General features: G+C 45.7%; 1 protein-coding gene across 1 annotated transcript; it reads right to left on the reverse strand.

Annotated features, from left to right (window-relative positions):
* Positions 1-489: 489 nt before the first annotated feature.
* Positions 490-11,487, reverse strand: LOC117896407 (retinol dehydrogenase 13). Its single transcript, XM_034804723.1, has 5 exons — positions 11,205-11,487; positions 9,114-9,763; positions 8,516-8,579; positions 1,050-1,196; positions 490-923 (listed from the first exon to the last, which is right to left on the reverse strand). The coding sequence occupies exons 1-5, from the start codon at positions 11,300-11,302 to the stop codon at positions 680-682; spliced, it is 1,203 nt and encodes a 400-aa protein (XP_034660614.1). The 5' UTR covers positions 11,303-11,487; the 3' UTR covers positions 490-679.
* Positions 11,488-12,384: the final 897 nt, after the last annotated feature.

The raw sequence follows: 12,384 nt of genomic DNA on the forward strand, positions 1-12,384 counted from the left end.
ATCTCTTATTAAATCACAAAATATTTTGCAAACTATTATAAATCTGCTTAAGCTTGTAATTATTTACAGCAAATCGGCTTGTTCAGGCTAACACAAAATGCACCCTCTGCCATTGAATTTTATTGATAAAAACACTCTTCTTCTCTCGAAAATCCTGCTTAAAATTCAGTTCTTACATTCAAGCAAATTGCTTGCGACTGCCCATTCAGGAGGGGCTTTGGCTTTGGCTTCTTCCACTCAAGCGAAAGCATTTGAAATTGGAAATAAATCAAAGACAGCACACCAGAGGCAACATATTTTGCCTGTTGGATTCGTTATTCCCCCACAGGCCTCTCCCTCAGTCCGCTCCCCGGGTGAAAGAACATCCCAAAAGTGGAACAAAGCACAAAGTCAGCAAGTTTCAGGGCTGCTCGCACATTAAAGTTACATTTTATTTGTAGGAAAAGTAGAACCACGTAGAGTCGTGGAGCCAGTTTCGAGAAGGCATTGGCTTTGGCTTTGGCTTTCGGCTTGGCTTCGGTGGCAGTTGCAGCTGCAATTGCAGACCCATAAAAAAGTCTCTGCTAAGTGGCCAGAGTCTGGCTGGGGCTGCTGCCTAATGCGGCAATTGTTAAACCAAATGCAAATAGACGTTGCAGTGGCAGTCTCCGAAGACGACGGGCCGCGTGCCAGGCATAAATCACTCCAACGGCTGCTGCTCCTCCATCCCCAACTCCAACTCGCTCTCCTCCGACTGGTTCGTTTCCGTTTCCGGTGCCGTCTCCAGCCTCAGCACTGGCTCCGACTCTTGCTCCACCGCGTACGTCTCCCTGTCGACTGTTAGTTTGGTAACGCTCTCGAGTGTTTTTATCGTTTGCATGTACAACTTCTTGGCCAGCTCCTTGTCCTGCCCAGGCTCCGAGCTTGCCGCAACTTCGCAGTCACTGAAACAAAAAGAAAAGAGTGGAGAAGATGTAACAAAAAATGGCTAACAAAGTGCCACTAATGCGGCAACCGGCAACGGGCAACGGGCAACAACTGGACCAACGGCAGTGGCCATGGCAACTCACTTGAAGTACTCGCCGCTGACTTCCTTCAGCTGGGGATCCGTGGCCAGTCGAATGGCACACTGGGCGCCCTCGTACGGGTTCTTCATGAATATCCACATCCACGGAAAGGTGACCACTCGCACACAAATAGACGACATCAGAGGCGAACTGTGCCAAGAAAGAAATCAAAAGTTGAACAATTTAGTTTCAATTGTAATTACCAAAAGGGGCACTCAAGAGGGGAGATAAATATCCCAGAGTTACGAGCATGTAACCCCAATTATAGCTACATTTTTGTTTGCTTCTTTTGCTCTTGAAAACAAGGCCCCAGAGCCACACACGTGCCACAAAAATAGACAACGACAAGCGGCGCGGTGGAGAACTTGTTTATTACATGTCGAAAACTGCCAGCTCATCGGAAAAGTTGAAAAACAGCCAAAGGTGGCAAAGTGTCGCTCTAATTTCCTTACACTCGTTTACCCCCATAAATTTCAGCAGGGGCTACATAATTCACAACAAAGTCGCAAGTTTCTTGTGTGTCTGGGCAGTCCCTGCGGGATCTTGGCTTGCGTTTATGTTTTTCTAAGAGAATTTATATAATTTTTGCACAATTTTGACTTGATAAATAGTAGAACTAATGTTTAACTTTGTGCTCATGCCTTCATTAGTTTCAGTTCATATTTTTAATGGAACCAATTAGTTATCACAAGTCCTCGCCTGGTCACAAAATTCGCTCTCAGCTAACCTGTGCCTTTGCTGTCAATGGTTCAGAGCTCCCAAAACTAATCAAATTCGAAATTCTAAAAGTCTTAAGTACACATAAAAACAATAAATAAACACGCGAAAATCAGAAGCCAAGCGACTGAGCTCCTGTTACATTTTGGCGATCGAATCATTTATCCAACGGACTAACCGCCAATATGTTGGAGGGCAAAGGTAAGGCATTTATCTTGTTAGATTCAAAGCAAAATGCTGCTTTTCTGCCACCATTTAACACTTGCTTAAAGGCTTCTCTTTGAGCTACATTTGTTAAAAGGCAAAGCTTTAGTTCATTCCCTGCAGCAATTGCACGTCATGTCCGACTTTGGGCAATTTATTTGAAGCATTGTTTTAATGACAATTTGAAGTGCGGCGCTAACGTTCAGTGGCAGGAGCAGGAGCAGAATGCTCTCCATTTCCGTTGATCTCACTGCCTTAGCCAACTGCGAGCTGGGCCAATTTCCAGCGGCTGAGTCCAACGAGTTGTGTAAAATGCTTGGCTGGCTCGCAAATCCCTGTTTTTCCTCACTGCCAACTGTTACGCTCGGCCGTGCTCCTGTTTCTGATGCTGTTCCCTTTCACGAAGGATTACGAACTTGTGCGCAATTTGCTGAGCTGTCTCGCTGTTAATGTTTTTGCCTCTGGTTACTCCTTTTTTGTTGCCTTTTGTTGCCATCTTGTTAGCGGCCAGCGATGTAACGGGCAACGGTGCAAGTTCACCGACACTTGAACATCGTAAAGCGATAAATAAATAATTAATGCGCTTAACTTTTTCCATTTACGCTTTTTCCGTGACTTGAGCATTAACTGCTTTTCATTTCCATTCATAGTACACACACACACACACAAACACGCGGGTATATGTAAATGTGTGTGCGTGGCACTATCTGTCGGGCCCGGCACCGTGTCTGTGCCTTCGCTTGGGTCTGGGTGGGCTTCTCCTTGCCTTGGGTCGAGCCGAGGCTGGTGTTGATTCCATTCATCGTTTTCACAGATGCGAGTATCTGCCTTCACACCCCAACCACCACTCACTGCTGCCTCTCCCCCTCCATTCTCCCCTCTCTGCCTGGCCACACACCACCCAGCCGCCACCATTGGGTGCAGTTTTAAAGTGCATAGAAAGCTGCAGGGGCTGCAGATGGTTTGTGGGCAAAAAGCAGAAAAACAAATGGCTGTGGCTGGGCTGGGTCTTTGGGTTTAGACTTTGGGCATACTCGTTGGCGCATAGATCCGTTGATTAATGTCCCGACAATATGTTAAGGTGCACTGCAAGGGATGTACCCTAGAAGTTGGGGATGTACCCAAACATGTTCTGTATTCCCTGTGTTTATTTCCTCTGTTGCTTGTCGCCTCTCGTAGCCTGATATGCCACTCCATTCCTCGTGGAAAACTCAGCTAAGCTGTCGCTGTTGCCTGGCAAAGTTCATTTTAAAGCACCGACCTGCACCTGCCTTTAACAGGGAAAATCTCTCTCTCTCTCTCTCTCTCTCTCTCTGGCCTCTAAATGGGTTCTGTGCGCTGGTCGGCAGTTGGCAAAAGCGCAGCAGCTAAAGGGCTTTGCAAAGCCAGAGGAAAACGGTGCTTTTGGGATGTATTTTCCTTTAATACCGCAAGCGGAAATTGAAACTGCCTCAGGGCAAAAATTAATTGCGTATTCGCTTCGTTAATTGTTTTTATTGGCCTGAAATCCAAAGTGGATATCGGCTCAATGGTGTGAACTTGCCCGTAAAGTACCCAAAAACGGATGAAATATTTTTAAGGATTATATTTATCGATCTACGTTCATAGTCGAATGTGTGAATAAAAGTGTTTTACACGGTTTAAATTGTTTTGGGGAATTGCTGTTGCTGATTTTTAACCAATTAGCAAGCTGCACCTTTTCGGTGCCATCAAATTTTCACGAGTGCCATAAAATGCCGACATGCATCCCCCACATTAACGACTCAAACTTGGCCATTGCAAGAGCTCCATAAAGCTGGTTTGATTCCCCACAGAGCGACCTTTGCTGCTGCTGGTGATGGGGAGGGATCATAAAAGGCGAAGCCTGTTGATAAGCGTCAGAGCCGCAATCTCAATGGCATTATAAAAGCCCAGCAGGTATCAGGCTCTTCAATCCATGGCAACTGCAAAAACTATCAGTGGGTGTTGGCAGGGACTGCATAGAAGTGACTGACAGCTGCCTTAGCAGTTCAGCAGTTCAACAGTTGCCAGGCCCCGACCCCCAACAAGAGTCGCAGTTATCTCTGACATATGCAGGAAGGGGCAGACACGTACTGGGAATCGCTCTGATGATGCAGGGAGGGGGGAAAGCACAACAAAAGTTCAATTTGGCGCTACAAAGTCTGTAGCAAAGGAGAAATGCTACTTGCAAAGGCAAAACATGTAACAGAAAACGTGAAAAACGAGAGAGGCAGCGAAAGAGCAGCAAGGATGGGAGTGGGAGGCCAATGGCATCCGATGGACAGGAAGCGAATGCATGTACGCTGCATACAATACAAGTGCATTGAGGAGTCCTTTTCCCTTTTGGCCCACACACCCTGGCATCCACTTGAAGTTGCTTCCGCTGTTCATTTGCTGTTTTATTGCCACTGCCCGCAGCCAAGTCCGGGGCCAAGTCCGTGTCGGGGCGCTTCTTCGGCCACTAGAGGTGAGCATTCCGTTTTTGCTTTCGTTTCTTTTGCCAGGCCTACTTTCCTGCACAACAAAAACAAACGAGCACCTGAAGGGTACGTGAATATTTTAAGAGGTTGTAAATATGGGAACAAACCTTGGGGAAATATCGACGGTACTAGAGAAGGGAATAAAGGAGTACAGCAGATCGAAGTGGAGACAAATTCCGCTCATTGAAATAGCAAAAATATCCCCTTTTTAGCTTTATTCAATAACTCAAATAATAACTCTTTCCAAACCCGCTCTGCTCTGACGTGCTTGATTAACCGTGAACATAAATGAAGCCAATCACGCACGCCGCCTGCTCATCTCTTGTGCTTCTTCCCTATTCCGTTATTCTTGGCGCTGCGCCTAGGTCACGTGCCAGCGACACGGCGCGGAGCTATTGCTGACTCGCTTCGCTCGAGGCCTCCATCCACCCTCACATGCGAAGCTTGCGCCGGGCTGCGCTGCCTGCCTATCGCTTGCCCTTTCTATCTGCCTACCTGCATGCCTCTGCCTGCCTATCGCCTGTTCTGCCTGCCTCTGCCTGTCAAGGTGCTGCGTTTTATGTCCAAATGATTTGTACCTTCGGTCAGGCATTTGATTTCTTTCTTTGTTTCGTCTCCGCCTCCCCCTCTCTTCCTGCTGTGGCCAACTTTAAGGGCACTTTTTTGCTGCTGCTGCTGTACGGAATGCTCGTATTGTTATGGCATTTTGCAAATTGTAATGACGCATGTTAACAATGTTTCTGGAGCTGAAGCTGAAGCTGGCACTGCCATCCGGTGGCTACACATACGTTACATATGTACATACTTATGTATTTATGTAGGTTATGTATGCTGGCATTACAATTTGTGTCTATGATGGATTATGCTTTTGCTGGCTTGTGACAGCCCCAAATACTTTTGCCCAATTTTCGGTATCCCAATTGTATCCAAATCTTTCTTGCTTTCTCTCTCCTTCTCTCTTTGTGTATTTTACATCGTTTATTGCCATTCAATTGTGTAATTTGCCGTACGTGCTGGCTCTCTGTTAACATCTGTGTGTCTGTGTCTGCCCCCCACTTGAGCACCTGCTCCATTGTGCTAGATTGGTGTTTCCCTCAAGCCACTATTGTTCCTCGCTCCAGGCAATGTTAGTGGGCCATTCCAAATCTACATTTGTACATGTGTAACTACACTCTTTTGGCCACATAAAGATACCATTGTGGTTGCTAATTGTATATCAGCAAAATCGCACTGCAAGCAATTACCTTCAACATAACTAATTACGGGAAATTGGTCTGTGGTTAGGGCTTATTCTGGGCAGTCTAAGTACTGCCGAGAGCTTTCCTACATTAGGAGGGATCTCTCCATAATTATAAACTTTAGCTTGCATTAATTGACTAACTAACAGTTGGGCTGTAAAGTTGCTTAAGCGCATTAAGGTTAATAGTTGGAAAAGTTCATTAATTTTCAAATTTTACACACATCAAAGAGTATCAGCGTTTGCCTCTCGGCAGAATACATAAAGGATATAATTTTCAGCTTCATCTCTAAGAATTAAAGCAATTATGTGACTGCATTTGACTGAGTCTATCTCCTAGCACTTTATCACACTTGTAAAATATACTTAAAGCTCGTGACTTTTTGTTTTCATCATCAATCCTAACATTCTCATAAAAATAAATTCAGATTTTGTACAAACAAACATTCATTTTGATATTCTTTTCATATTTAGATAAATGATGGAAAAATATTTCTATGCACAAGTCAGTAAGCAATCATCAGCCAAATTCATGGCTAAATCACCCACGCTGGACATTTTGAATAGGTTTATTTTCCATGGCACTGAGCGGGTCATTCAGGGACAACACAATTCTAATTTATAACTGACAAGAAAAAGAAAACAACCCAAAAGCAGGAAAACGGGAAGAACTTTTGTGTTTGGTTGAGAGCATCAATAAATTTCGCATTAATTTCGGGAGCATCATTAGAAGATTTATCCTGGCCACCGCTGGTCTCGAGCTGAAACAACTTGATGCTGGCGAAGGCAACAAAAGCGACAACTGTCACCAGGGTGTGCCTGGGTCATAACTCAAAAGAAGCGGCCAGACCCGGGGACAAGCTGAACTTTTCCTGTGACCCAAACATGAGCCTAAGCCTGAGCTTGACCCGTGGCCATTTCAATTGCGGCCTGACCCGCGTCTCTCTCTCTCTCTCTCTGGTCATTTTAATTACCGCATTTCACTCTCGTTGCACAGCAGCGTCACACCCTCCCCTGGGCTCACTGTGTGCACTGAGGAAAAAGGTTTGGAATTTAGCTCTCTTTTGTGCTGAATATTCAAGGAAATACATGAAAACTCTGACTAGCAGCAGTCTGCCCCTAAGACTATTTTTGTAAGATTTTTTAAAACGATTTTCTTCTCGTTTTCAAGCGTATTTTTGCCAATTTCCGATTGTTTTTTTTGGCTCAGTGTGTGAGCGCCACTCGATGGCAGCTCATCTGCATTTGATGATGAGATGAGGGCGTGGCCGGGCGTAAGTTCATTGCAGATGTTGTCGTTTGCTGCCACTCCTGCCACTGCCACTACGCCGCGCCGGTTCCTCTTACTGATTGCTGCCTTTGGTGTTGCCTTTGCTGTTGATGTTCCTGATTCCGTTGCTCCTGATGTTGCTGGCATTTGGTCCTTCCGCAATTTGCAACTGTTTGTCGTGTTTGCACGTCCTTTTCTGTGTATTTTGCAAATGTCCCCCTCTTTGGTTTTTTTTGTGCACCAGCATAAGCCCCAGAGCTCCACACACCCAGCTCGAAAAAAAGGGAAAGGGGCAACGAAATGTCCCCCCAAATTCAACAACTAATTTGTATGCCTTGAAAATGGATTTAGAACCAAAAATGCAGATATCTCATTTGGAATGTATTCCATTCCGGCTAAGTGCTGGCCACTAATGGGAATGGCAATGAAAATCGATGCCAGCCAGAAGTGGCCATGGGCCAGGGTCTCCATCTCCCTCTCTCCCTCTCTGCGGGAATGAATCTTTAAGCCATTGTAGAACTGTTCTCTTTGTGTGCTTAGACAAATGCTATGCACACGAATGCATTATTATGCCAGTCAGATGGATCCTAACTTTCATCAGCACAAAGCGTAAGCAATTAAAAGCGCTTCATCAATGAGCGTCAGCAGATTATATAAATACATTAAAAATAAACAGATTCTATAGATTTATACTTTACAAATATCATTATGCTCGCGCTTACTTAGTTTGAAACTAAAAAAACATTTAAAAAGTGTAATTGAATGCCAACAGCTGTGGGTTTTTAGACTGAATCCAATTGTTTTTCAGTGTTTTGTGGACTGGGTTTTGTTACGAATTTTACGGCAGTTTTGGAAGTTCAAACTGAAATCTAATGTTAAAGCTTGTTACATGTTACATATTTTCATATAAATGTTTGAGATATTTACATCATTTATAATATTCCACCGAGCGATTTGTATAGTAATTTTGATGCAGAATATTTCTCTAGATATTCTAAAAAACTCTCCAAAATATTAAGTAGTATCTGTGCCTCTTCCTCTACTACTTCCCTTGTTTCACATTTAGTTCTACACATTTTTTTCGATGCCTTTACACTTTTCTTATTCCCACCATAAAATCCAACAGATTTTGACAGCTAGACGGCGGCTGACTGCGGCTATTTGGGCAACTCATTTGGGATCTTAAATGAATTCGCCCTTCGGCTACAACATTTCACCTTGATGCGGCTGCCAAAAGCGGCCCGAAAAGCGCCACGCCCAAATGACTTGGCAACTTTTTGATTGCATCAAACTGAGCCGCCCACTCGACCCCAAAGGAGACCCAAAGGAGAAGGGAAGCGGCGTGCGGTTGGGAGCGGCACAGAGTTCGCTTTTGCTTAATGAAAGTGCAAAACTTTCGCGCGGCCGCGAAATGAGCTTAAAATGTAGTTAAAGTTTCAGTTGCAGTTGCATTTTGCACTTTGCTTTGGTTTCGTTTGAATTTTAATTTGGGTTTTGGGTTCTGGTTGGGTTTGGTTCGGGCTTGGAATGCTTTTGGGGGTATCGTGTTCGGATGACTTACTTGCGAAAGTGCCGTGTGCCGCGCACGAGGCCGGGCGTGCAGCAGTTGACCGTGACCGAGGTACCTGTGGGGAAAACGAGTGGGATTCAGCAATCATGAATGCGTTGCCGGCTCTATCGAAATGAATGCATCAATAATTCACAGTGCAAACTAGGCAAATTTCAGCAGTGCACGGGCAGGAACCCAGCGACTGCTTGGACTCTTGCATAAGTCATATTTTTAATAAACAAAAGGCAACATTAAACCAGCAGGAAGAAAACCTTCAACGAATATTTTAACAAGTTTTGTGAATTGCATTGTGAATTATTGATTTATGGTGGTCAAAGGGCAAACGCGGCGACTTATCAAAATTAAATCATTAATAATGCACAGTGCAAGCTGCGACAGTTTCAGCAGCGCACAGAGACAAAATTGTGGTGGGAAATAATTAAAAAAAAAATTAAAATTGCAAACTGGAAACTTTAAAATGGTAATACCAGCTGAAAACAAAATATTAGACATTTTCTGAAGCTAATTAAAAAATTCTCCCTTCAACCGCACCCAAAGTTTTCTCTCAGTGCACTGCCCACTCCCCCGCTGGTCCTCCCTCGCCACTCACCTTTGAGCTCCTTGGCCAGCCAGCGCGTGGCCAGCAGAACGGCCAGCTTTGAGTGGGCGAAGGCATCGCGGGCATGGAACTTGACGGCCCATGTGCCCACATTGAGGGGATCGTCGAAATCGATTTTGGCTGACTGGTGGGCATGGGCGGAGACGAACACAATGCGTCCCTGCTCCGAGCGCTGGAGGTGTGGCAGCAGCAGCTGTGTCAGCAGAAACGGAGCCAGGTAGTTCACCTGGCTGTGCTGCTCAAAGCCGTCCGGCGTGGGCAGGTGGGTGTTGGCGAAGACCAGGCCGGCATTGTTGACCAGCACATCGACGCGGTCGAACTCGGCCATCAGCTGGCCAGCAAAGTGGTGGACGCTGCGAAACGAGTTGAGGTCCAAGTAGCGCGCCTCCACAAAGTAGCGGTCCGCCGGATTGGTGTCGTCGTCCGGGTAGCAGGGTGTGCGACAGCCGAGCTCCCGCTTGATGACGGCAGCAGCACGCTCGCCGGCCTTCATGTTGCGGCAGGCGAGGATTATGCGACCTCCGCGACCGGCCAGGGCCATGGCTATCTCGTAACCGATGCCGCCGTTCCCGCCAGTGATGACGACAATTTGCTCCTTGATTTGATTGTCGTTGGGACATCGTTGGCCGCTCATTATGGTCCTGCAATGCGGGTCAAAGCAACAGACAGAGTTCGAGAAAGGAGCGTTAGTGGCTGTGGGGTGTGGTTTTCGGTTTATGAATGACTGGAATCTTGTCAACTGCAGTGCTCGAGGATGTGTGTCTTGGGTTATTGATAGGCGTTAATAGAATCATTTCCATAAATGCCTGCGGACTGACTTGGTCAATTCGTTCTTGCAGAACTAATTTCTGGGGCTTGTGTGTAAATGTTAATTGATTTGATTAACTGCCTCCAGGGGCAGTCACTTGGCTAAATCTGGCTGAAACAAAACGTTGAAGGATTTGCTTGAATCATCGAATTAAGCCTTCCATTTTCTACATGGAAGCTTCTGCATCAGTGTGACAATTAAATGGAATAATGTACAATAAATGTGCGCATAAAATAGTGCAACTAATTAAAATTTAAACGTTCTAATTATAAATGTTCATGACATTTAATTACTATTTAGCGTGAGTAAAACAATTTCGGAAAAATTAATACGTGATTATATTCATGACTGTTTTAGGAGCATAATTAGTTTTGGTGCTGTTTATTTTTCTTCTGCTGCTAATTACCATCACTATATGTTTCATGTTAAACTAATTATTGAGGGAAATTTAGCCATAAATAATGAGTTGCTGGACACCCGAAGAGCCCTAATTATTGCTGGAAATATTATCACAAAAACGCCCCCCAAGACGTTTTGTCCTGCAATCGATGCTAGTCAAATTTGTTCAGTCTTCGGTGTTTTTTTCACTTTCAGATAGTTATAGCGTCCTTTCGTTCCACTTCATTTGGCTGAGACTTATTTTGGCACTTAGCTGCGAGCTCTGAGCCCCCACCCCAACCACATTTTGGTCTCTCATTTCGGAATTCATTTGGCATTTCATTTACTTTGAGGCAAACTTGCACAAATCCACTTTGTAAATATTTTGTGGATGGGCATAGAGTGCAGGAGTACGGAAAAGCCGCAGTTGCCACTTGCCACATGCCAACCAGACCCGCATCCGCAGTCGCGTCTCCATCCATCTTTGGCTTACGCTAACACCTGCAGTGGGGGAGAATGGGCAGAGGGCAAGAGCTGTATGAGGGGTCACAAAAACCGCGATGCTTTGCGCGCGCAACGGGGAACAAAAAAGAAATGAAAATAATCTTTAGATATTACATATTATCCGACCCTTCTTCGCGTTCTCCATCTCCATCTTCTTCGTTTCCGTGTCTCTGCTCTCGCCCGCTATCTCTTTATGGAATCCACTTAAAAAGTTTGCCGCGAGTAGCGGGAGTTTTTACTGGGACTGCTGCGACATTTATTTACGTGTGTCCAAGGGTAAAGTTTTTATTCCCCGGCAGCGGGGGCTTGTGCTGAATTGGGCTGGGGCCGGGGGCTGTGGTCTGTGGGGTGGGGGACTGGGCAAACAGTTTCCGTTGACCCATCGCACTCACCGCACTGTAATCACGAGGCCCACCGCGAGGGCCGCTATCGTGGGCCACCACGTGGAGAAGGGATCCGCCTCCTCGAACATGGTCAACAGTCGTTCCATTCTGGCAGTTCTGTTCTCCTTTCCGCCGCTCCTTATGCACTTATGACTGCTCTCCTTTGGCTCGTTCTCTTTCTGTCACTGGCTGCCCTTTCTTTTCCTGTCTTCCTGTGTTACTGCTGCTCTTTATTGATGAATGAATCTGTGACTCGACTGTCGACTGTCGTCTGTCGTCTGCACTGCACAAATGTTGAACGCGAACTGAACGGGAATTGTAGCTGTAAATATAAATTCTCATTGCGTGGTCTCCCCACTGTCCACTCCATGCACCCGTTTGTGTATGTGTGGGTACCCGCACCCGCACTTCTGCTGCTGCTGCACGATACTTTTGCTGCCGGAAGAACTGGCCGTTCGCAAGGGATTCCATGCGTAAGTGCAGTACTTTTTAATAGGCTAAACCGTCGGTGAAAAAAGTTTCGTTTTTACATTACCTTAAGCGCAGATTACCAAAGCAGAGCAGAGCAGAAGACGCTGCTGACAATTGAATTTAAATGTCCCCCCGAAAACCCACACCCCTGGATGGGATGTCGCTTCCCCCCGCTCCCCCTCTCGACACGTCACCGGCATATTTTCAATTTACATAAATGCTTGTTGCGCGGCATACAAAACGAGCGTTAGAACGAGATGGCAAGAGATAGCGGGACCCTACCTGTCGACGCTCTTTAGGTTATGTGCAAATTTGCACAAGCCGCAATAAAGCCTGGGAGATGGAGAGATAGGAAGAGATAGAAAGAGAGAGAGAGAGAGAGTCAGAGTTGGTGGAGAGAAATTCTGTTCGCTATTTACACACGTTTTCCATTTTTTAATTTGTGTTCTCATTGCGTTGCTTTTCTTTCCGACAATTTTTCTGCGTTTTTACGCATTCAGTGTGCATATTTTTGTGTGTAGAGTCCCCGACTAATGTAATTCAATTAATCTTCCGGCGCAGTCGGCTCCCAGGCTCCCCTTCTCTTCCTTCTCCCTTTCGTAGTGTACTTTGGTCAGACTGCGTGGCCACAAATTTTAATTACCGTTTAACAACTGTTGGTGCGGAGCAGCAGCAGAGTGAGTGTCAGCGAGTGCAGGGGAATGGCTTGTGATTTTTT

Source organism: Drosophila subobscura, chromosome O (genome assembly GCF_008121235.1).
Source record: "Drosophila subobscura isolate 14011-0131.10 chromosome O, UCBerk_Dsub_1.0, whole genome shotgun sequence".
Lineage (NCBI taxonomy): Eukaryota > Metazoa > Arthropoda > Insecta > Diptera > Drosophilidae > Drosophila > Drosophila subobscura.